Here is a 25,911-nt window from a genome sequence, read left to right as displayed (position 1 = left end):
TAAAGGTTAAGTCAGCAAAGGAGAGGTGCTCACTTTCTCAGATCTAGACTGGTTTGTGAATATTTGTGGGAAATGGTGATATTGTGTATGTGGAAAAATTTTAGATCTTTGAGTTCATCTCAAAAAATGGGAGCAAAATCAAAAGTGTTGCGCTTGTATTTTTGCATTTGAATTATTTAAAAAAAATGTTGAGGTAACACCGTACTCTGGACACACAATGCCAAAAAAAAACAGTGAAATAACAACTTACAGCTTGCTGTGCACCTGCTGATGGTCAGTAAGTGTTACTTCTTATGTAACTTTTTATATGTTGTGATAAAGAGATGAAAATGATATTAAATGAACCATGGAAAACTGCCAATGTTACTGATGCTACATGGACATGAACACAAGTATATACTTAAGTGGAATTCTCACGTGTTCTTTTGCAAGCAAAAAGGAGGTATGAAAAGGGCTCAAAATCGTTTCTACTAAAATTCATTAAACATAAATTTGAAATCAGTTTCAAGAGGATTGTATGAGTAAAATACCAGATTATGCCTCCTATAAAGATATATCCATTTAATTTGTGGCATAATAACGGACATCATTAAAACATTGTTTCAATGTGATTGCATTATTGAGTGTTATGGTCACTTTAAAGCACTTTTTTATTATGGATAATTCTGACACAAGCCTAAACTCCTGCCTTTCGTGCTGTTATTGGTCTGGTCTGCTTTAAACTGGAGAGTCTGAGCGTTGCCATCTAATAGTATAGTCATGCTATCCAATTTCAACCTCTTGATTCCTATTGTTGCAAATATGCAACAAAACATTTGCACTACAAAAAACAGCCAAGACAGCAATGGAAAGCACATGAAGTTACCCAATGCAAGTTATAAGACATTCAGTGTAAACCTATAGGAACCTTTGGCAAGCATTTGTTTCTGGTACAATTGGCCCCTGACTGTGTTTGGTTATTGACCATGTTGTTAAAAAAAATAAATCTGTTGAAAAAAATGTTGAACATACCTAAATTTCTATTTGTTTTTTGTGCAGTCAATTCGGCAGATGGCCGCTCACACTGAGCCTGGTTCTGCTAGTGATTTCTTTCTGTTAAAAGGGAGTTTTTCCTCTCCACTGTTGCTACAAGCATGCTTAGTGTGAGGGATTGCATTTGAATCAATGCAATCAACTGGTTTCCCTTAGATAGAAAACTTTGAATCAATTGGACTGTATGATCTGGTTGAACTGTAAAGTGCCTTGAGATGACTTGTGTATTGAATTGGCGCTATATAAATAAACTGAATTGAAAAAAACAAATATATATATATATATATATATATATAAATTCTGGTATCAAGGTGTTAAAGATTGCAGCAGAAAAACAGCTGGGGTCCCTGTGAATTCATCGCATCGTTAAGGACCCTTAAACCAAAGCAGAAGTGTGTCAGAAGTGACCATGAAAATTTCTGTCTCAGAGTCTTTGCATTAATGTAGGAGGTAACAAAAGCAAGCAGGGTGCTTCAAATCTGAAGTCCCTCTTCTACCCATGATAGTGTTTCTAATGTTGACCCTGTGAAAGATGAAGGAAGAAGAATTAGAAACAGCATCCGGGAGCTGCAGATTGCAGGATGAGGTTGGATCCTTGGAATTTAAAAGTTTGCCATTAACTGGTTTCCATTTAAACTTGATTTGATTAGATAAAAGACCAAGCAAACAAAAAATAGCTGATATCAGTGCTTTACTGCTAAGTCAGCAAAAGTTAAAATATGAAATCATCTGTAGCGGTTATCCCTATCTAAGGGATATGGACTTTTAGAAGTTACTGTATATTTTCTGTCTTGTCTATTTTAGCTGTTTTGTTTTATTTTCTCTCTTTTCGTGCACTCTTTACTGTCTCCATCTCTTTTTATCTCCCGAATGTTGTCATACCCTCTTTCTTTCTCACCTTCCTTTCCCTCATTTGTGTCCATTGTATGTGATTTTACTCCCTAAATCATTTTCAATAAAGTTTAATTAAGGAAATAGAAAACAAGTGAAAAACAAAGGCAGTCTTCCGCAGATGCTGACCTGAAATTTGTGAACATCCAGGGATGGGATTCCTTCACCAGGAGGCTGCGCTCAAGTTTAGAGGTAGATTAAGGGGTTCCATTCAACTAAGAGCTCAGAGCTGGAGAGCATATAGTTTCCTTCTGAGCTGGGAATGTCAAATGACTCTCTAGAGTTAGGTGGGGTACATTTTTGCTGGGAGAGCTTTGTTTATTTTTTTTCCCCCACAACGGGATATTAAATATGCAAAGTACCAAGGATGGGTACAGTGAGAATTTTAAAGGTTTAAAAAATTTCTATATTTCTGCAAAATGGAACCAATAAAATAATTGTAGTCTTGTTGGTTTTCTACTTGGCATAACAGACAAAAAATGATAATCATAAATGTCTGAAATTCATTATTCTTCAATTGAAAAGTGAAAAGGGGGGAACATAAAGAAAATCTATTACTAACACCTTTATTTAATTCAATTTCTCACACTCCCCAACTTACTTTCCTTCCTACTTATTTTTCCTCACAATTGCAGTTCGTTAATTCTTACAGCATGCAAACATTTTTGCATTTTTAATCTATCACAATTTGCCCATTTAGCTCTTTAATCCACAAAAAACATCTTCTGCAACCGAAAGGCAGCAGATTAAAGAAAAAGCCTTTCCACTTCATCTGCACATCTTAAGACTTAGTTATTAAAAACATGACAAGCCATTCAGCTGCTAAAGGTGCTTACTCAAGGGAATGCGTGGACTGTTTATTGTTTGATTAATTTGCTCGGGGGAGACCTGAAATTTCCCCCACTCATGAATACGTGGGTGACAGCGAGATTTCTCAGTGGTGACAAGTTATCTAAACTACAGAGGCAAAACGATTATGCTAATATCAGGTTGTAGTCATCAATCATCTCGTGTCAATGTGGTGTCAACGCATCACGTCCCTGATCTCCTTCCCTCTCCTACCCACGCCCCTCTGGCCATGCAGGGGGAGAAATGTGTGCATAGGTGCAGACATGCAGCTGTGGGTGTTTATTTGGAGAATTGATCACGCTTTCTTTACGCCTGGGGGACCAGATCTTAGAAGCACAGAGCTGTCCTCCTGGATGAGGGCTGAAAAGGAAGCTGGGAGGGAATTAATTGGGTGAGTTCCTTCATCCTGATGCGCACCGGGCTTACGTCAGAGGGAGATGCGGTTTAAAGTCCAAAGAGCGCACCGCAGGAGGACGCATGCTTAGATCAAAGCTGGAGCTGACTGATGGTTGTAAGAGAGCAAGGAGGGTGTAGAAAGTGAGTAAAGCGGAGAAGTTCCTTCCAGACGCGCTCTTGGATGACAGCGGTGCGTAAATGACTGCGCGCCACGGTTTGGATCAGAGGGTTAGACGATTTTATGATCTAAACAAAGTGATTACTGCAACGGAAATAAAAGTTTCTCTGATTTAGTATCAGCGGGGAAACAGCCTCTGTGCGGCACGGATGCTGTTGGATCTGGCCACGCGCTTTTCTTCCTGCTTTTGCGTTTTTTTCATACTTTGAACCATGGCTTACTCACAGCTGGGATATTCCTACTCCACCACACCACAGGTGAAGTACTTTTCAATTAAAAGATATATTGATAGATATAAACTTAAAGTTTGTTTTATCAGAAGCAATCAGTTTAAGTAAACTGTCCCATGTTTTAGATCTTAAAGAAAGTGCGCAAACTCAAACAGTATTTTGCCACAATGACTTTCTTTGCAAATTATTTTAGCCTACCTATATATTTTTAACATTTCCCTCTAAATATGATTTACTTTTTCATTTAGTTTCTTATTTTTCTACTAATAGTTTTTGTTGTATGCTTTTGCCTTTACTGTTTATTTATGTTTTGGCACATTTGGTGTGACTTTATATTGATTTTTAATCTTTTTATTTAACATATTTTTACATTACGGTTTATTTAATGAATTTTATCACCGTTTTTTGTGTTTAATTTTACATATATTAGTTTAATTTTAATACATTTAGTTTACCTCTTTTAGAGTAAATTATTTAATAAATTAAATGTATTGTTGACTTTTTTTTTTGGGTATGCATTTTAATTGTGTTTTTTTCAGTAAATGAGTTCGTGTTCATTTTCTCTGCTTCCTTTGTTTCATTGTTGTGATTAATGAAGTTTTATGTAGCTTAAATGTAAAAAATTTGCTTTATTTATTTATTTTTAATAATTTTATAAGCTGTTGTAGTTTTAATTTTACACTAAACAAAGATTTTCAAATATTAATTTGTAGAATTTTTTTTTTACAATATTTTGTTTAAATCTGCAAATTTTTTATTATTATTTACCTAGTTTTTACTAATTTTTTATTTTAAAACGTTATAGTTGTGCATTATACTAATTAGAAATATTGAGTTCAGAATACCATTTATATGATGTTTCTATAATGTTTATGGGTTACCTACATAAAATGTGGATTTTAGTTTTGTTTTACCTTTCAATTGATGAGTTTGTTATCCTAATTGATGTTTACATGCAAAAACAGTCAAATCAGTGTAATTTGTACATGTGTATTATCATAATTTTTTGTAGGTGAGACTAATAAAATTACTTCTTTTGATTTCTCTCTAGTTTCTGATGACCTCTAGTTCTCCTGCATCGCACCCAGTGCTTCGCTCGCCAGGACATCAGCTTCCTTCTGGAAGCAGCATCGGGGTCTACGGCGGCGCTTATCCAAAGACACACAGCTACTACAACACATGCGCCAGCGATGCCTCATCTCTCTATTCCAGGGTGAGTGCCAGGCCTCACCTTTTTGCTTTTAGCACTAATACAAATGGAACCACTTTGCACAGGTCAGAAAGGAATGTAGGGAGATTGCATTCTTGACATTTAAACTTTAACACTTTTAGGGGCCACTAGATCCCAAAGAAGCTGCACCCGTGCATTTGGGGACATCTCAGACCTCTGCCTATTATCCTTATGAATATACATTTGGACAATATCCTTATGACAGATATGGGTAAGTTTTTTTAACTTGATTGAGAAATATTGAAATTTGAATCCTTTACTAGGATTACTTTTATAATCACATATTTGTAAAAACATAATCTATATTTTTTTAACCTTTTTATAATAATATATTTAATCATAACTTGCAGTATTATCATATACAAACACATTGCTGTAAAACTAATCACCTACAGAGATTTGTCTTCATTTGAAATATAATTAATATATATTTTAGCAATGAGTTTCTTACAACAAATTTGTTACCCGTTATTCATGATCTATATGTGTACATTATCTATCTGGCTCAGGTATTCCTGCTCTGATAGCTCCTCCCGTCGTAAAAATGCCACCAGGGAGACCACCAGCACGCTGAAGGCCTGGCTGCAGGAGCACCAGAAGAACCCCTACCCCACCAAGGGGGAGAAGATCATGCTTGCTATCATCACAAGGATGACTCTCACACAGGTATGTTGTGAAACGCTTAACCTGTCAACTTTTTAATGCATACTTACACATGCAGCAAAGGTTCCAGCTCAGGAAGCAAACCACAGACGGTATGGAGGTAATCTAAATAAGCAAGATTTAAGTGTAATTCTAGGAAACACTATTTAAAAGTAGATCAATGCCTTTACAAAACCACCAGCTGCGTTTTAAATAATCTGTAAATATTCCTTTCAAACTTTCCTCATTCATACAGTATAAAGAATTTTAACGCTAAGAAAGTATTGAAAATGCTCCTTTTATGTGTTTTCACATGTAGACCAAAGGATTCACTCATCTCAAGCTGTGTTATAAGGAATGTCTGTTTAGTGTAGAATTCATAAGTCTGGATGTATCTGATTTAATTATGAAAAATGTACTCCAGACCTGCTAAAATTGGAAACGGCCCTTTGGCTTGGCACTGATAGTACTTAGTGCTTAATGCTTATGGGATGGGATAAGAACGCCTACAGTAGTTGTATTTTCCCATCTTGTCTTGTTAATTTGGACTTTTTTATTTTCTAATACAATTTAAAAGTGGTGAAGCCCAATCCTACAATACATCCTTTCCTTTTTTTTCTTCAAATTTTCATATCAAGGACTCAATTTAGCCCCAATTAAAAGTAAATGTAAATCTCTAGGCATTTTATAAGAGAAACAGGTCCAGTTTTAATATAGAACAAAAATAGTCAAAACATTTCAATTCTATTGACAATTCAATTCCAATTTTTCCCTGGTTATATTAAACTCATTCAGTTTATTAGAACAATTAGTAAAAGTTTTCTATCTTAGAACTTTAAAAGTTACTGACTCCATTGAGTCTTTGACTTTGCAGCAACCCTTCATACTAAGCATGCATGTGGGGACAATGTAAAGGAATTCCTCATTATAATAGCTAATGCTAACTTCACCCATTGAATATGCAAGATGATATGCTGACACTATGAGCATCTGATGGGAAATATTGGAACATTTTACAACATCTCATCAAAACCCTTAATAATAACGCTTCTTTTAAATGAAAATTTACTCTGAGCTGTGCAATAAATTGATTCATAATTGCCAGGAAGAAATATATTTGCAAAAACAGCTTGAATTTGATATTTAATAGGATATGTGTTTTGTGTGCCAAGCATTCAAACAAACAGGGCAAATAATATTTTTGCCCTATTTGGGTACACTTAACTGATCCTGTGTGTCTACAGTAGATCTAAATATTAGTAGACATGTTAAAGCTTAAGAGGAGTGACAGGCACTTCCAGATCTTGGAAAAAAGATGGTATTAAAAAAAAAAAATTCAAGTCGATCGCTAGTGACTCCTTTTACCAACTCATTTTAAGTTTATCTTTGCCTGCCAGGTCTCTACTTGGTTTGCCAATGCCCGCAGGAGACTGAAAAAAGAAAACAAAGTGACATGGTCACCCAGAGCTTGTAAAAGTTCTGATGAAAGAGGTTGTGATGAAGACAGCAGGGAAGCCGAGAAGCCGCTTAGAAGTAGCACACACATTCATGGTAAGGCAAACCAGAGATGGTTTCTCTTTGGGTTCAGTTTGCAAGTCAAAGTCTCATTGTTACCTGCTTTGGTTGTTTTGGCAGATCAAAGATGTGCTGAACTGCAGAGTGACCCTGAGGACTTCGACATGGTGGAGTCAGACGCGTCTGATAGCGACCCTAAGTCACATGCTCAACCAGAGGAGGATGAAGCAAACCCAAACACAAATCCACCACATGGGCAGAGGTCATCATCAGATTGCCCCAAACTAACAACAGTCAACCCTCAAAACAGCTCTTTCTTCATGAATCCAGATATTCGAAGTCCTGACCCCAAGCCAAAAATCTGGTCTATCGCACACACAGCCGTTCCACCAGAAGCCAGTTCCCAGCCAGAATACCCTCCGTGCATGCTTTCATCAACACGGTCCTCTTCTCCTGTGTACCCAACAAACATGGCACTCACCAGCATGGACAGGCAACAAGAGTCACCAGTGGCCACACTGAGAGAGTGGGTGGATGGGGTATTCCATGGTCCTCCATTCCAGCAGCCCAAACCAACTGAGCTGTGGAAAGGCCTCAACGAATCCATGATAGACAGTGAAACATCTGGGCAACCCTTCGAACTCATTCGGTCTACATCATGTTTGTAGTCTATGAACATAGTAGCACTTGGACCTATGGACTAAAAACAAAAGTCTACATTTTGTGTTTGCGATCAGACAGAATGACTGTACCTCAAACTCTGATTTACCAATCCAGGCTTGTTTCAATGCAAGACACTTTATAAGAGTTTTAATTTTCCATACTGTAAGGCATAATGGGCTAAATGGTAAAGGAGTCTTTAAAGGAAAAAAATATGTAGTACCTGTCATGTGGCAGTGATGCAACCTCCTTAAATCTCTGTGTTGTCTGCATCGTCCTTTGTTATTGCCTAACCCCAAATGTATTGACCCTGATACTCCCCTATACTGTAATTTCTACCTAGAAAGAAATTCTGAGCCTTTCTTAAAGAAAACTGCTACATTTTCAGACATCATTAGCAAATTGGATCCCCAGGTGTAATAAAAAGATGTCATATTACTGTGAATTTGAACCAATCCTTAGAAGGGTCAAAAGCTAATCAGACAGTGACCCAGTTTAGGTTATTTTTGACCATTTAGAACAACTCAAACTCATAAGAATTAAGTCTGATTTATGCTCAGAAATCATGTCGTCTGCATGTGTGTCGCAGTCAACCCGTATATGCCCCCCCCCCCCCTTCCACAGATACTCCGATGCACCTCAGTGCCACAGACAGGAGGCCTCTGATTGGTCAATTCTACATGCGCTCTACGCTATGCGTATTTCCTGTTTGCTACCTTACGGGCTTGTTTTTTTGTATGACCACCATTGTGGAAAACGACTCGTAAAGATGGACCAGCTAGCAGAGCGACATTCGCAAGAACGCTGGGACCCTTTTCCTACCAGGATGCCCGCTCTTTTTTTCCCTAATGTCCATCTGTTGTCGCACAAACTTGCCCCTTGCGTTTTTCCACTTCCTCACGGCCTCTGCCGTATCTAGACCCACAGCTAGCTTGTCATTCTCCCTCTTACATTGTGGCGTGGAATAACATAGCACAGACTATGCTTCAAAATTTGGCATAAATCAAAATTATTTGCGTCATACCTGCGACAAGCTCACTGCGACAAACTGCTGCAGGAGAATACACAGCTCTTTATGTGAAAGTCTATCTTATTAGAGGTATTTTACTGCTGTTGAGTTTGTAGCTTTCTTATTCGGGCAGCATAAGTGTTACAAAGCCAAACTCTGGTGGTTAAGGTTGCTAGCTGTATTAACCTGAGCGGATCAACTGTACATCATCATCAGTTCCCTCTACGTTTAGTCAAGCGAGAGCAGATTAAATAACAGGCTCCGTTTTGCAGGACATAATGGTAGATAGTGTGTTCCAGAGCTTTCTCTTGTCTTAACGTTTTGGATATAATCCCATTATCATTTGCAGATCAAGACAGCTCTTTACAGACCAGTGTATTAGGCTAATCCTAGCCAGGTTGTGCTAAATCTAGCAATTTTAAACCACTACATGTATTTAAACCCCATGGGATTGAACACAAAGTAACTATATACAATATGAACCCTTTAAACTTTCAAATCACATTGTTGTTATTGTCAGAACATCCAGATAAGGTTACATTGTTTACACTGCAAGCTAGAACTTATTAGTTGGCTCTAAATCAAACTGTAGAGATGGAAAGTTTTAGACTTTGTAAAAAGTTTTCATGTTGTCAATAGTACTGAAAATCATAGCTTTTTTCAATGAGGTTTTGAGACTACAACATTTTTATTTTGTGTTGCTGTTTTTTCAAACAAACTTTACCATTGTTTCTACCAAAATTATGTTGGTTAAGGCTACCATATGTACCCATTAGCCTGACTGGATAATGGTGAGTCTGGAGGGATAATTTCCCAACCACAAGTCCCAGGAGAGCAAAAGACAAAGACCATCTGCAATTTTATTAAACAAAAAAAGTGATGAAACATCCAGAAATATTTTCCAGCACTTAGTGGATTGACAAGACCAGGCTGGAGCGGCAGATGAACACCAGCATCTCAAAGTTTAACTTTTGATACAACAGCATCCAACTGAGGACAGTACAGACATATAAAATATTAGTAAAATATTTTCATTTGCTTATTGAAAAAAAAAAATTTAAATGCAATTTTCTTTCCTTGCCATTAAAATTCCAGCAATATGACATCTTTGTTCCACATCTGAGAGACCTAACATTGAACAGTCAGTTTACACCTGCTCCCGTTTCAAATCACAACAATTCCTGACTTTTTAAAACAGTCTATGCAGACTCTATAGTACTTCAGTGATTGCATTCAAAATCCTGTACAGTTTCCACCCGTGAAACCAATTACACTACTGTACACTTGAACAACAGCCTGCAAATGCACCACATCACGAAAATAAAAAGTGCATTCTGTAGCATGGCAGTGTTCTCTATATGTGCCCTCGTGTTGTCATGGAATTCCCTTAAGATGATGTAAAGTATTTTCTGGAGCTAAAAGATATACCTCTGAAGCGTGTGTGTGTTAAAGAGAGAGAGAGTTTGTTTGTGTGTGTTTGGATGGACTGAGATGGGGTGGTGGTGTGAGAGTGGGTGGATGGGGGGGTGGGAGTGGGTGGTATTCAGCCGTGACTAATGGAAACACACAGAGGAGGGTGCTGCTAAATTGTTAAATCGATGCCACTTCCACCTCAGCTCCAGATATAGCTGCAATCAGCGATGTGTCCCTTTTCATTAGTTGTCTTGTGACTTTGTCAACCTTGGACAGCAGGAAGATTCCCCTCACAAGCGTGAAAGAAAAAAACAACTCATAGAAGTGTTTGGATAATTTTCAGTAAGTCTCACATCATTATCCATTACATGGCTTTTGTTTTTCCTTTATAGGCAATAGAATGATTGTATAATACAGTTTAAAAGTTCTTCCAATAAGCTGCAAAACAAACATCTCAAATGTTCTCAAACAGCACAAAACGAAGCAGAAAGAACAATTTTTCCATCTTTTTCCCTTCCTGCTCCTTTTTTTTTTTCTTATTTAGGAGTGGTAATAAAGTATTTATCAGAACAGAGGAGGGATCTGCTTGGGCTTTGTATGGAATTAACCATTTCAGATTAAATAATTCAGGATGAATTCAACCGAGAATTTCATTCTGTTTCTGCTTCATAAATAAGTAAGATTTGAGATGATAAATAATGGCATCTGTCTTCTTATTTCGATAAAACTTTTCTTTCTCCAACTATCGTCCTGACAGGACCTTCATTGTGGCAGGCTGGTAATTTATCTTTTATAGCTAAGCCGCATTTCTTTTTTCACTTTGTCTAAATTTAACAGGCCAGGAACAACACAGTTTTGTTCCTGTCTTGGAAAAATAAATCCCGTGGGAGATACAAAGCGGAGCGATGTCATGAAGAAACAGTCCTGGCAATCGTATAGGAGTTAGGAACTGTTCTCACCTTTAGCTGTTGGAGGGATTCATTATGTTTGTATAGAGAGAGACGATAAAAGATTTTAGATTCTTAGATGGCTGGGGATGAATTCACCTTGAAAGAAGAGCAAATTATGTTAACTCTAGATTTTCTTTCAATGCTTCTTTTTTTCTAAACTATACATACAGTTACTAATTAGCATTTAAAGAGTATGTGATATATGCTGTTTATTTGGGCTGCATATTCTTTAATATCAAATAGAGAATATAGAGTTTTCCTATAGTTCACATTCAACACATCACCAATTGTTTGGGTCCACTAGGAATTCATAATCTTTTTTTAAAGATTTCCACCCGAAATGCTTCCAATCCTTTATACCATCTAACTACATGGTATAAAGGATTGAAAGCATAATACACAGTAATACAGTAAAAATCAGAATACATTTGCATACCTTTCATTCAAGACTTTTTTTGACTACAACAAACTTTTTTTATCATAGCAACCCTGCCAACATTTAAAACTAAGGAGTAGCAAATGAAACGTATCTTTAATAGAAAGCCATAATATTACATAATATCACAGTAAGATCAATTTTATAGTTTCGAGGCATAAAAAAGTGTTTTTTTTTCAATGCATCCAAATATCAGTGCATTTAAATTATATTTACATTGTTTTTGTCTGCTCCAGTACGACGCCTGTCTATTTTTCTCCTTTACTTTTGACGGTTAAAAAGCCTTAAATTTCTGTTTATGAGAAGAATACATCACTGCTTTTTCCTCAAAATGAAAAAAAAAGAAATCACACAACAAAGTTGTAATGTTTTTGTTCAAGTTTTATTTTGAGTTTTCATTGGTGTTATTTAGATTCTTGTTTTCTAGGTATTTCTGATTGTATTTAAGTTCTGGGATATTTCCTGTTTGCCCTCTTGTGTCACTCTCCTTTACCCTAGCTCCCTTCTTGCCTCTGTTCACAACTGCTCCCAATCTGCTAATTAGCCTGGTCTTTGTTTTTCTCTCCCATTTATTCTCCTCCTGTTCAGTCACCATGACAGAAGTTAAGATTTTCCAAATTATTTGACAACTTGGCAGACTATACCAATATTATATGTAACAATATGTGTATAGCCTGCATACATCCTGATATTTACATCTTATATATAATGGAAATAACAATGTGCCTAAAACAAAACCTTGTTGTACTCCCATTGTGTAGGTACGGAGCCCCTCTGATGACATGGTCAAAAAAATGTTTAATTGTGGCCACGAAGTAGTATTTCGTGCGCACGTTATACTTATTGCGTGGCCGCGAAATACTACTTCGTGCGCACGAAATACTACTTCGTGGCCACAATTAAACATTTTTTTTGACCATGTCATCAGAGGGGCTCCGTATGTAGGTACTCCCCAAAAGTTAATCAGAGTCATGACATCTGAGTAGGGTTGTTTGTTTTATTTGCTTTTTTTCCCTTGTGAGATTTTATGCATCTGTCCTCTCAGCTTCTTCCTTATAGATATTTACCTCATGATTTCAACCTCCACGGTACAATGAAACCACAGGCTGCTTTTCACTTAAATATTACTTGTAAAAGAACCACAGTAGATGCATTTTGTTGGGCTTCATTGTGTTTATATAAAACAAACCTGTCATTACATTCAGAAAATCCAAATAAAAGTTAGCAGACTGTGCTACTAAGCATCAAGTGTTGACTTGTGCTCACTTTTCTGTAACGTTCTTATGAAAGTGTTTATATGATTTTAAATTTATGTTCATTTCAATTTTCCGACTATAAATAAAGCCCATATAAGCATATATAAGCATATAGGATTGATATAAGTAAATATACCAGTCACTCTAATGGACTTACCATTTTGCATTTGTCCATTTTTAATGGATCTATAACAGATATCTTTGCTTCTTTCCCCTTAAAGGCCACATCATCTAACCTGTTCCTGTTATGAGCTCAAACACTTGAAAAAGCCTTAGCACTTAACTTTAGAGCAAGTTTTACCTTGACAATTGCAGGTTTTTGCCTTGATGTGGGCCCCGGTAACTCTAATGCTACAATCAGATTGTAAGCACTGGAAGCAGCAAAAATGCCAAGCTGCTTCATTTTTTATGCTTGTATAGGTTTAGTTCTGACGTGCAGCTGAAGCATCTTTGCTGCTCTAGCTGCGCTGTGGATAAGTGGGTCTGATGCGTGTTGGTTGGAGCTACCCTGTCCTTTCTTTGCCTGTAACAAAAGCCGATGACATCGTCATCGCTTGGCTTATTTTAATGAATAATGCTACGCTCAGACCACAAGCAATGAGAGCAGCAAAAAAGCTTCTGCTGCGTCATTTCTGATGCTTGTCCACATTAAGGTCAGATGCCCAGTAAAGTGTGGCCAGATGTGTCTGATGCTTCTGCTGCTCCTATGTTTGATGGCAGAGAGCTGATTTTATAAGTGGGTAAAACATACTGTACTTTTAATATGTTTTTAAATGAGAAAGTCCACCTTAAAATGTCATCTGTGCAGTCAGTTCATCAAGATTACGATCTTACCTTGAAATATTATTTTGCCGTTGGAAACATATTTTGCTGGCAGGTTTCGACACTTTGAGTTAATTCAGGCCTTAATGAACTGTTTCAGAGAAGTGATCATAGTGATATACATCAGCCGCTGTGTCTGTCTCCTTGCCAGTTCCCAGATCAGCTTCTCTGATTGGTTTATGTGGCGCGTCGAGCAAGAAATGTTCGGTTTTTCCAACTCCAGCATCTGCTGCCTTCGCAGCACGTCGCACACGTATGATGCTGAGCTCATGACGCGCTGCTTCTGCTGCTCAAAACGCGCTGCAGGACCTGTCGCTGCGCCTTGATGCACGTACACCATTGACTTTACATGTGAACTAGCTGCTTCTGCTGCCTCTAGCATGTGTGGTTTTTACATTGCATTATCCCTCCATAACAGTTTCCCAGAATTCTCTACCTTTTTTATCTTTCTTTGTCAAGATGTCTCTCTCCAATCCTGCCAGTTTTCCTTTCCCCTCATTTCATTTGTGTTAGATCTTAACTATTAAGGAAGCCACACTTAACAACATAGTATGATAAGAAGCTCTGCTCTGATTGGCGTGAAAAGTGGTTAAAGAGATGTTATTTAAGCTTTTATAGAGAAATATCTTTAAAATAGCCTTTTAATTTTACCATTTATGACTAAATAATTGTTTGATGAGCAGTCTGACACCTCAGTAGTTCAGCACTGATGCATCTGTAAACCTGCAGCCTATTTTCCCAGAATTTACTTCGGGTGGGAAGTAAATGTGATGTCGAGCGCGTCCATGTTAAATGGGTCCAATCTAGAAGACTTTGTAAATTTGCAAACGTAAAGTGAAAAAAGTTCAATTTAAACAAGTACGAGCACAAGCTACGAGAATGAGAAGGGTCCTGTAGTTCTCTGTTTTGACCACAGATGGCAGTATCATTAGAAAACTTCATAATACCTCTTAAAGACTTGGGAAAACAGTTGACATGAGCCTTTCTTTTAGGTTGGGCTGGCTTTTTTTTTATAGATGTAGAAAAAAGCTTTGTCCTACAGGGAGAAGTTAGCTGAAGTTGTTCAGGTATCTTAACACAATGCTTCCTACACACCTATCTCATCATTATCTATCCGTCCATTTTCCGTCACGTTTATCCCTGCTGGGGTTGTGAGGGGTGCTGGTGCATATCTCCAGCTGACAATGGGTAAGAGGCAGGGTACACCCTGGACAGGTTGCCAGTCTATTACAGAGAGAGAACACTATTTGGATAATTAAATCTCTGTTGAAATAATGCTTCCAAGCAGCCAATTAATTATATATATATTTATTTAATGTAGAAGAGTTAAGTTTGCAAACATGAAAACTTACTAATCTTTTAATCTTATCTGTGAAGATTCTCAGTCATCCAGGTCATGTTCAAGCTTGAAAAGTTCAGTTTAGGCAACTCGACGCAAAGTTTTCTGGAAGACATTTTGCATCTCATCTAAGAGGCTTTTTCAGTTCTATTAGTGGTGGGGAGAACTGAGATTAATACACTGTCGGACTAACAAAGAATTAGAGGGAACAAAAGTTGGCTCTGATCCCTCCGATGGGAAACGTCTTTTAGAAAACTTCATGCCCAGTTTCCTAAACTGAACTTTTCAAGCTCCCTTCATCTTGTCCCTCTATTACCTTTAGTTTGGTGTTAATTTATTAAAAATTTGAAGCTTTAAGAAACAACACATATTGGCATTTTTGAAAATCATACAGAAAATTCAGGAGGTAAAACTTATTCTGTTGCATCCAGTGATGGAAAAATATTTTCCTGCTGACAAACGGCTGTCCCACACTTTCTCTTTATTAGAAGTTGGCAGGGAGAGCTGAACAAATATTCTATTGGTGCAATCCACATGCTGAATTCTTCTGCTCAGCTTAAACATGCATTTTCTTAATATGTGCATCAACTATAAAGGACACATTAGCAGATAGGTGCCATAGAAGCATTTTCGCAACAAAGTAATGACTAAGAAAGAGCAAACTTCTTTTCCGTTTTTACCATTAAACCTCTTCTGGTGAAGGACACCAAAGTGTTCAAGAACAGTTCAGGTGATGTAAAAGTCAGAAAAAGACAAGAGAAAAGTTTCAAATTCTCAGTAAGACAGACATATTTTGCCCAAATTTCCTCACTGGTGTCCATGGGGGTGTTTGTTTTTTACCCAACAGTGTTCCTGAATCGTGCTTTGAAAAATTTCTAATGGAATGTCTTAAAACGAAATTCTGACAACTTCAAATTACTCCCCCTTCAGTCTGACACCTATTTCCTTTCAACACCATCTGAGCCTCTGTTGTACATCCAAACACATCCTCACACACACACTGGCGTACAAACACTCACAGCTTCAAGTCTCTTGTGTCGTGTCACACACACTTTGGTTTTTTTCTGGGGCTATCAAAGCGCTGAGTGCAAACTCTGTCCTCCAAATACTGTCTCGTGTCGCCAGAGGTGTCTCGCTCCCCATGGTAACCCCCTGAGCTCTTGGCACAAGAACAAGTCATTATTTTCATGGTAAAGGTCAGAGGCTCTGTCACCTGACCAAAAGCTGAGCCGAGTGGAGTCGCCTCGAGACAATGACCAAAGGTCAGCTTTCTGATTTGCCTCTCGCGCAGTTAGCGTGGACTTAAGGAGGATGAGGCTGCTCCCAGATCTGCCCGTGAGCCCCCTTTTGGGTCAGTTTGGCTTCTGGACGTGGAGCCTCAGATAATTGGAGGCATGGAGCTCCATAATGAGCCTTGGGCTCTGTAATGTGACACATCTTAAAGTAGAAATATTTTAATAGGGCAATTACAGAGCAGAGGAGGATGTTTTGTGTGAAATGAGTGATTGTTGTGCAGGGACTCTGTACCAAGGAACTCCCTGGCATTTAACTCCATTATCTATTGCCCAGTGTTGAGGACATTTCTAATGTGATTAGTCTCATTTGAGCGTATCCTTTCCTGATGGTTCTGACCCAGCAGTGCAGGTCAAACAACAGGTAGAGCTGTATTTGCAATTACCTTCTAATAATATGCAAAGAGAAAGAGGATGGCTGGATGTAGGGTTAGACCCTGCACTGATTAAACCGCTCTGAAACTGAACCTCTCAATGAGTCTAGCTGTAAATTGGGGAACTGTACCGTTACAACCTGGATTTCTCTGACACATACACTGTTGGGAAATACTTTAATATTCTAGGTAGTGTGTTTACAGGCTTCCTGGGCAGCATTCATGTCCAAATTCCAAACCTTTTCCAGCATCAAATAGTTTCTTTTTAGGACTTTTTAAAAGTACAGCTACAAAAGCTGAAGTAGGATTTAAAGCAGATGTTTTGATTGATTTTAGGATTTCTAAGAAAAAGTTGAATATGTCAAATATCCTGATAATTCATTAGATAACATTTGCATCACTTCAAAATGAAAATATGACAGTATCTCATTAGACAATATGGGCAATAATTTCAAACGGATCTTAAATTTAGAATTATATTTATAGGTAAACATCCATTTCATCGTCTTACTTTTATTTCACTCTTAAACCTCCGGTTGGCAGTGCATCCCCCAAAGAAATATTATTTAGGCTCTCTGTTCCAGCCGCACCAGAGCAACAACAAGATCTCTTGAGGTTGTCCAGAGCTATGCTATTATTATTTGAGTCAATATATCGTCTTTTTTTATGTATTGCAATACATCGGAATAAATTGTATTGTGACTCACGCATTGTGATACATAGGTCTATCGTATCGCCAAGTTCTTGCCAATTCATACCCCTAGTAAATACCTCAGTTGGATGAAAAAGAGGACAAACAAATGGATGAATGATAGACTAACAGTACATGTGTAAATGGGATGACGGACAAATGAGTTGTTGAATAAAGGAAAGAGGGATTGAACAGATGGAACATGGGCAGATGGATGATGGAAAGAAAAATGTCATAATGTTATGTCATAACTTAATGAATTTTTTTATATGTTTTAATACTAAATTATATCTAATATATATATTTATTTAATTTGTTATGTCATAGCCAGAGGGACAAAACCAAAATCACATATGCCTAAAAAAATAAAAATACAATAAAAAAATGTGCTGCTGATGCTGTATGCTTATGTATGTATATCTACATACATACACTGCTCAAAAAATGAAGGGAAAACTCAAATAACACATCCCAATGTGAATTAATGCAATATTCTTATTGAATACTTCTGTTCTGTGCAAAGTTGAATGTGCTGACAACAAAATCACACAAAAATCATAAAAGGAATAAAATGTATTAATCAATGGATTTAGTCAAACACAATAGGAGAGTGGAAAAACATTGATGCAACTTCGATGTAATTTCCTTAAAACTGGTAAAAATGAGGCTCAGTATTGTTTATGGCCACTACATTCCTGTTTGACCCCCTTACAATGCTATGGCATGCTCCTGAAGAGGTGGTGGATGGTCTCCTGAGGGATCTCCTCAGACCTTGACTAAAGCATTCAGCAACTTCTGGACAGTCTGTGGTGCAATATGACGTTGGTGGATGGATCAAGAGATGATGTCCTAGATGTGCTTAATCAGTACAGGTCTGGGAACCGGACAGGCCAGTCAATAGCCTCAATGCCTTCATCTCGCAGGTACTGCTGACCCATTCCAGCCACATGAGGTCATCATTGTCTTGCATTAGGAGGAAACCAGGGCCAACCACACCAGCATATGGTCTCAGAAGGGGTCTGAGGATCTCATCTTAGGGCCTAATGGCCATCATGCTACCTCTGGCGTGCACATGGAGGTCTGTGCAGCCCTACAACGAAATGCAGCACCACACATTACTGACCCAGAGCCAAACCAGTCATGCTGAAGGATGTTGCAGGCGGTAGATCGCCCTCCACAGTGATACCAGAATCTGTCATATATGTCACATGTGCTCAGTGTGAACCTGCTTTCATTTGTGAAGAGCACAGGGTGCCAGTGGTGAATTTACAGATCCTGACGTTCTCTAGTAAATGCAAAGCTTCCTGCACAGTGTTGGGCTGTGAGCACAACCCCCACCTGTGGACATCGGGCCCTCAAACCATCCTCATGGAGTCAGTTTCATAACATTTTCAAAGAGACATGCATATTTGTGGCCTGTTGGAGCTGAAATTGCAGCACTCTGGCAGTGCTCCTGTTCCTCCTTGCACAAATGCAGATGTAGCGGTCCTGCTGCTGGGCTGTTGCCCTTGTCACCCTCCTCCACGTCTCCTGTTAGCACCAACAAGATCTGGAAACCACACCGACAGACACAGCAAACCTTCTTGCCTCAGCTCGCATTGCTGTGCCATCCTGGATGAGCTGCACTACCTGAACCACTTGTGTGGGTTGTAGAGTCCTTCTCATGCTACCCGGAGTGTTAAAGCACAGCCAACATTCAAAAGTGACCAAAACATCAGCCAGAAAGCATACGGTAGGTACTGAGAAGTGGTCCGTGGACCCCACCTGCAGAACCACTCTTTGAGTTTGTCCTGCTAATTGCTAAGAATTTCTACCTTCTGTCTAATCCATTGCACAACAGCATGTGAAACTGATTGTCAATCAGTGTTGCTTTCAAAGTGGAGTTTGATTTCACAGTGGTTTGATTTGATTAAAGTTATGTTGTTTATGTTTTGACTTTATTTTTTGGGACAAATGTTTAAATGGAAGATGGAAAAACAAATGCTTTGATGGATCAGAGCAAAAGAATTAATGAGCATACAAACTCATGGATGAAGAAATAGGTAAAATGATGGAAAAAAGGCACGATGGCAAAGATGGATAAATAAATGGAAAAAAGCTGATGGATCATAGACATGAATAAATACTGGAATATTGATAACTAGGGTTAATAGACGGATACAATTTAGCGAAAGGATGGAGTAAAAAATAAAAAAAAGCACAATGACAGACTAATGGACAAACATAGATTGGTGGACGTATGAATGGATGCAACAAACTGGAGCAAGGAAAGTTTTAAGATACAGATCTATACCACTGAAAGGCCGTCCTTTGAAAATACTTGCATAGAGCCAAGCTCATCCAAAGTGAATTGAAAGCCTGCGTTTAAGAGCATTGAATTATTCAATGCTGCTGTAAAACCCAGTACAGAAAAAAAAAACACTATGTCCTTCAGCTCAATTCATATGCTCAGTTTCATCAGTAAATTTTGCCAGCGGCTATCCCTCCGACTCAACCACCCGTCACCTCTGAACCAACCAGACATATTGACCGCCAGACCAAGCAGTCATCTCTCTGACACCGACCCAGTTCACACGCCTCGATTTAACAAAGCACCTCCATCCCCCCTTCAATCATTCACTGCGGTCTGACTGGAGATGAGGTTAACTACAGGATAGGGCGTACTTCCAGGAGCCACCAGGGCCAATTATATCAGCCTGACAACCCCTCCCTTCCAACCTGAGCCCTGTGGAGTGGAAAAATGCAGTTCCACTGGCTGCATCACTAGGGACCGAACACGCTAACTGTGTCTGGAGCCTGAGCCAAGAACGGGCCAATTTGGCATGCAGAGGTCTATGGAGAATAAACCCTGATGAAAAATATATACGATCCTTCTTCAAACATGAATTGTTCCGCTCTGTTGTGTCTCATCAGGAAGGCCTGGAAGCTGAATTGATGCTGTGGTTGTGTGCAGCAGTGAACCCTACTTTTCACATTGAAGTTACGGCCTATGAAAGCACTGCAAATAAATACTTTTATTTCATTTCCCAATTAAAAGAGAAAAAAAAAAGTTTTTAATGACAATAAGAACCCTTTAATCCTTGGAGTCTCAATTTGTACACATATATGGGACAATGCTGACCTCTGTCTGTCAAATGCTAAAACTGCATTCAATGGCAACATCCAGGCCTCAAGTAAAATTCATTTACATGCTAATGAATTCTCTTTAAATGCACAAGGTTACTTAAGTTTTTAAATAAAAAAACAAAATGCACACCCAGTTAACATAATTTATTTTATACAGAGAAGCGAGTACAGGACTGATGCTTCAGTGATGATGCTTCTGCTTGAACTGCAGCCCACAGTAGCCACACGTCCCTACTTTGGTGTCTTTATCCTGCCAAGGATGAAAGGGAAATTATTAGTGGAAAGTTTATATCCAACCCAACTGCTTTATTAGGTGCTGGTGATGAGCCCTACATTTAGGTAGAAGTATTTTAATACGACAATTACAGCAAAAGAGGTAATTTTACACAGTCCTCACTTTCCAACTGGCTATTTTACAAATACTTCTAAATATTTGAAGGACATTTTTTATTTTCCCCTGGGATTTACAACTTGAAATTATGATTGGACGAAAGTTTTCCTTATTTTTACAATTTCCATACCAAGTTTAGTATTTCGGTAATCAAAGACAAGCATCAGTTGGAAGAGTTATGATGATTGCCATTCGATACATTATAATTTTCTACTGCAAACTTAAGAAAAAGTTGTCTGGGAAGAAGCCAAGAGGCCAACAGTAACTCTGGAAGAAAACTATTAGATTATATTAACAAATCTAGTCTTTGAGGACAAAAAGGCAAGATGGAAGGAAGGTACAAAATTTCCTGTTCAAGGTTAGCTGGAAACCATGCAGGGCATAAAGCACAGGAGTAGATTACGATGCTGTGTTTAGAGGAGACTCAACTCAGGGAGATTGAACAGCACTTCTAAGAGATTAGGGTAATCCCAAACAAACCTTTTCATAATAAAAACCCAGTGGTGGCAACAAAAGACTTTTTTTTAGGATCCCTTTTTATCAAAGACAGATGAGCTCCTTTTAAAATGACAGCAGATTTGCTACAATACATAAAAGGAGGGGAACAGATTCTCCTTCCAGCAGGTAAACAATCACTAAAGAAACCAGTAATGACAGCTGATGTCTAGATGTACATAAATGTATAATGTATAGATGTCTATCGAAGCTATAGCTTCAAAGTATAGTAAAGTAATGAATACCAATGCATATATTTCTTCTCACAGCTAATGTACTTTTAAGTTTCCTTTTTCTCACTGGGAATCATAGTCTTGCATTCAGAAACATCTTGGTTTGATACAAACGCAGCTTTAAACATGAGCTACTTTGTTGGGTTGTGCAGGAACCTTATGGAATATGGCTGAGTTTTTGTTTTAAAGGTCTTCATTGGTTATAATAAAGGAAAATCTACCATCTGCACTTTAATCACTAACAGTGAAGATGTGCAAATAAAAATGTTCAGTATTATTTTTGAAGAAGTCTGTTAGTTGAACATAAATGTCCATGTTATGTTTGTCAGCAGGATATGCTGTAAAATAAAAAAATGGGATGAATATTCTACTGTAGCCGAATCTTTGGCCACTAGTTCCTCAGGAGTTGCCATTTTGGGTGGAAAATGTGTACAAGTTAGAAGATACTTTTGATTATATAAAATCCAAATATACACCTGCTTGATCTTACCAAGTTAATGTAGACTTTGGGGTGTCCCAGTGCTCCTCCACCTCCATCACAGGATATCACTCTGGACTCGACGTGCGTCAGCGGCTCTTCTGACACAAGCTCAATGGCGAAATTCTTATTCACCTTAAAAACAGTAAACAAACAAGTAAAGGAAGAGAAATTTGGTTTAATTATGAGAACAAAACATTCTTTATATATATATATATATATATTTTGCATTTAAGCTCAAAAAACATTTTCTTGTCTGTCAATATGCTCTATCCAGAACTCAAATGGAAATTTTTGTTTCACCTGGTTTAATTATGCAAAAACGTACTTTAAGTAGTGATGTTATGAGATGAGCCGAGGCTTCGAGACGTGTGTCGAGTTATGCAGGTGGCGTTTCCCCGAAGCGCATGTTAAGTGTGATTCATTTAGAGGAGGCGCCAAAATTAATGACGTCCGAGGCCTCAGTACCATGATACCACGTGACCACTTTTGACAGGCATCTAAACTGCCTCAGTGTTCAGTCAAGATGATGGAGTTTGGAGGAGAGTTGCTGTCAGCTGGATAGAGTTTGGATAGATTCTAAGAATAAATTGGTTGTTTTTCAAACCAATCTAGTAGTTAAAACATTTTGGTGAGAATAAATGTAATGATCAAAATCTGAGCAAGCCACCGGACAAAGTTAGTATTAGCACGTCACTATTAAGGAGTATTTTCTCCATTCAACAGTGATCTACATAAGTGGCGTCAGTTGTAAGACACAGACTAACTCTGGAGGTTCATGGTTCAAGACCTACCTTTGCCTTTTGAAAATTGCAATTAAACTTAATTATTTTGGCTGATGAGACTATTTTGCATTGGTTTGCCCCAGTAAAAATATAGATTAGTAAAAACGCTGCCAAATTAGGTCGGTTTAGCCAAAAGATTGGTTGAACACAGCTTCCAACCTGATTAAAACCAAAAAATGTGGAAAAAACTATTATGTTTGAATAAAAATGTCTAACACCTTTAATTTTGCTCATCATTGCCCAGTTTTCACAAACACTTTCACTCTCTGCTTGAGTTTATTTCACTAAATTGGCAGAAAAACTGTGCACCTTAAATGATTGCTCTAACAAATTTTACACTTTTACAATTTACAAAAGATTTTATTATACATACTAACAGTTAACAATTTCAAAGGAACTTAAAAGGGGGGAAAAGGAAAAACAAAAACTATTTTTATTACTAACTGTAGTTCTGCACTCCACCAATAGCCTTCATGAACTGTGGTGATCGTTGAAGCAATTTGGCCAAATGGTTCAATGCCTCATGAGGCTTCATCTCACCATCACTAACTTTAAGGAACCATTTTCTTCAAAATTATTAACTGAAACAATTTACAACCCTAGTTTATATTTTATTGTGAGATGCTGCAGTGTTTTCATTCAGAAGTTAAATGAGAAAGTCCCAAAGCATGATAGAACCTCTACGTCAATTTTGTCCTAACTGGCTTATAATCTGTTTAATATAAAAATAAACGGTGCTTATCTTTATGAAATATTCTTCATATTGGATTCCCATAAAATATTATACTAGGAACGTTATAAAGCACCAATGTCAAGCTGAAAGATGTACAATGTCTCAGCTAAATCAATGCACAATACGACACTATGGATCACCTCCAGTTCTCCAAGCAGCTGATATGTGCCTGTTTGCTAGTAACCTGGTTACCTGTGTTTTCAGTGATGGAGACAAAGAAGATGAGTTGACCATGCCAGTATTCTCTCAAAGCACTTTGTTTCATCACCTCAGGATGAAATCTTTCTCAAATAAACAACAATCCTATTTGACGTGGTACAACTATTACTCATGATACTACAATCATCACAATCCTACAGCTCTATTATAGAGCTTATCTGCCCTTATGTTGCTGTTACTAAACGTCCATTTCAGCTGCTTGATTCCAAACTATTTTATGGGTCTTATCGTTGACGTGTTTTTGAACACTTACCTCTTTCTGTTTACCAGTAAATCTGGCTCTCCGGGGATCGTTTTCATCAAACACCTGGAAGAAATATCATTTAGCTTTTATGTAGGGTTAAATAGACAACATATACTTTGTAGCTTTTACAAAGATTTTATTAGTTAGCATTATATTTCGCTTGCTTTTATTTGTTTTTCAACAAAGTACAATTGTATATAAAATACACAATTCATGTATGATAAAAAAAAATCTATTGGGTGCTAATAAAAGTTGATCAAATATAGAAACATTTACTGTAACACAGATCTGTCCGATAATAGAGCTACATCAACATTTGAACTTGGCTAAGGTGAGCTAACAGAGAGCTAACCGTCGGCCTAGCTTTCAGCACTAAAAACAAATTAAATATTAAAAGCTACCTGGCCAGTATGAGTGACAGTCTCCCCGGTGCTGGAAACTTCTAAGCTGTATCGGTGGACGGGTACAGCAGCCAACCTTAAAGGTTGAACCAGCGCCTTAGCGTTTCGAGTGAAGGACAGAGCTCTGCACACCGCGGCCGCCATGTTTACAACAGTTCACAAAGAAGCGGCTGTTAATGTATCAGGAGTTTTGCCTGTCAGGCTCTAACACTAGCCTAGGACTGAGCAAAAATGTACTTTAATGTGTCGAATAAAGTTTATATAAACTGTTTAAATATAATATATGAAACTATAAATTACATATACACATATTTATAAGATATAAGTTTAAAGCCATGCAGTCAAACAACCTGAACAGGCAAAAGTGTGGGTTAAATTTACCCAACTGTTAACCCGGAAGCGCTTCAGTGAGAAGCAAACGCCAAGAGCAGCATTGCGGTTTTGTTTCGACGTTTCAAAGACAACTATCGGTGATAAAATCCATGCCTTGAATTCCCTAAAATATAACAGGTTTGCTTACATTTTTGACTTAATTAACCAACTGCGTTATGACAAACCGCCTATGTACGCCTTCCCGTAAATTAGACTTTAGCATTAGCAGGTCAAGCTAAAACTTACTTGACTTTCTGGTTTATGTTGCATAGTCGTTCTTCATGAACAGTCTTTTGTTGTTTTAGGTTCTCTTTTTAACTAATACAACCTGAAATAGATGGTAAATTCATGTTTGGGTGTGTTCTGTGTTGCATTGTTGCTTTTATCCCCTTATATTCTCCATCTAATCATGTTGACAACCGTAGACTTTAATGTATTTTATGTGTTTTATTGGTTTTTGATTAGATATTTGCAAAAATAATGACTATATAATTATTAAGTTTGAAGGAAATGGACACAGCAGCTCGGTAGCATGATGCTGCCACCACCATGTTTTACTGTGTGTTCATGGTGATTGTGTGAGAAATGCTGTTTGTTACTAATGTTGATTGATTGATTGACTTTATTGATCTCACAGTGGATATATTTACTCATTACATCAGCTCAATAGTCCAAAAAAAGAAAGTGCCAAACGGAGGAAAAGATGCATATACAGTAAATATAGTCCTCATATATATATATATATATATATATATAGCTATTGCACTGGATATCAGATAAAAACAGGTTATTGCACAGGGTATTAAACAGCAAATAGTTATTTGAACTACTGAGGCTTTCAAACAGCAGGTGTTTTACTATACTATAGACCAGGGGTCAACAATTAAAAATCAGCAGGGTCCGAATAAAGAAAATCATCAACCAGTAAAGGTCCGGAGTAATTTTCAATTATAATCTGTTACCTTTAACAGAATTCAACACTGAAATAAAAGGAGGTGTTTATGCATCCATTTTATACATTTACTTTTTAAATAAGAATATATATTAAAAAAATAGGACACTTTTCCATTTTACAATCTAAAGTGTTTTTTAAAGTAGAGAACAACAATCGTTCAGTTTGTTATATAGAGAATTTCCTGATTCGCAGATTTTATAAAACACCTGAAGTGACTTGTTTCTTCGTTTTTCTTTCTTTTTAATGGCTTAATGAGAACAGTGGGCTTTATGC

The 25,911-nt window shown here is 37.6% G+C and overlaps 3 protein-coding genes across 3 annotated transcripts in view; 2 read left to right on the top strand and 1 right to left on the bottom strand.

The window, feature by feature from the left end:
* The first annotated feature begins 3,120 nt into the window (after nucleotides 1-3,120).
* Nucleotides 3,121-8,104, top strand: irx4 (iroquois homeobox 4). The gene is made up of 6 exons (XM_015388905.1): nucleotides 3,121-3,603; nucleotides 4,628-4,789; nucleotides 4,909-5,018; nucleotides 5,317-5,473; nucleotides 6,847-7,000; nucleotides 7,085-8,104. The coding sequence occupies exons 1-6, from the start codon at nucleotides 3,559-3,561 to the stop codon at nucleotides 7,630-7,632; spliced, it is 1,176 nt and encodes a 391-aa protein (XP_015244391.1). The 5' UTR covers nucleotides 3,121-3,558; the 3' UTR covers nucleotides 7,633-8,104.
* Nucleotides 8,105-20,462: 12,358 nt separating this feature from the next.
* ndufs6 (NADH:ubiquinone oxidoreductase subunit S6) lies at nucleotides 20,463-24,488 on the bottom strand. The gene is made up of 4 exons (XM_015388902.1): nucleotides 24,312-24,488; nucleotides 23,920-23,973; nucleotides 21,942-22,064; nucleotides 20,463-20,582 (listed from the first exon to the last, which is right to left on the bottom strand). Exons 1-4 carry the CDS (start codon nucleotides 24,453-24,455, stop codon nucleotides 20,514-20,516), a joined length of 390 nt encoding a protein of 129 aa, XP_015244388.1. The 5' UTR covers nucleotides 24,456-24,488; the 3' UTR covers nucleotides 20,463-20,513.
* A 196-nt stretch (nucleotides 24,489-24,684) lies between these two features.
* The window catches only part of mrpl36 (mitochondrial ribosomal protein L36), a 3,245-nt gene continuing 2,018 nt past the window's right edge, over nucleotides 24,685-25,911 (top strand). Inside the window, exon 1 of the mRNA XM_015388903.1 lies at nucleotides 24,685-24,821. The gene's annotated coding sequence lies outside the window, so the exon portion shown is untranslated. The remainder of the gene's footprint in view (nucleotides 24,822-25,911) is intronic.

This window comes from Cyprinodon variegatus, unplaced genomic scaffold, assembly GCF_000732505.1.
Source record: "Cyprinodon variegatus isolate N-32 unplaced genomic scaffold, C_variegatus-1.0 Scaffold441, whole genome shotgun sequence".
Classification (NCBI taxonomy): domain Eukaryota; kingdom Metazoa; phylum Chordata; class Actinopteri; order Cyprinodontiformes; family Cyprinodontidae; genus Cyprinodon; species Cyprinodon variegatus.
Note: the sequence above shows the minus strand (reverse complement) of the source record. Positions and strands in the feature narration are given on the sequence as shown.

Coding starts and splice junctions, on each gene's coding strand:
- irx4 (XM_015388905.1), top strand. CDS start 3,559: ATGGCTTACTCACAGCTGGGATATTCCTACTCCACCACACCACAG. Junction 3,604..4,627: donor CCTACTCCACCACACCACAG/GTGAAGTACTTT, acceptor ATTTCTCTCTAG/TTTCTGATGACCTCTAGTTC. Junction 5,019..5,316: donor TATCCTTATGACAGATATGG/GTAAGTTTTTTT, acceptor TATCTGGCTCAG/GTATTCCTGCTCTGATAGCT.
- ndufs6 (XM_015388902.1), bottom strand. CDS start 24,455: ATGGCGGCCGCGGTGTGCAGAGCTCTGTCCTTCACTCGAAACGCTAAG. Junction 22,065..23,919: donor TTACTGGTAAACAGAAAGAG/GTAAGTGTTCAA, acceptor ACTGTTTTTAAG/GTGAATAAGAATTTCGCCAT. Junction 20,583..21,941: donor CCAAAGTCTACATTAACTTG/GTAAGATCAAGC, acceptor CATCCTTGGCAG/GATAAAGACACCAAAGTAGG.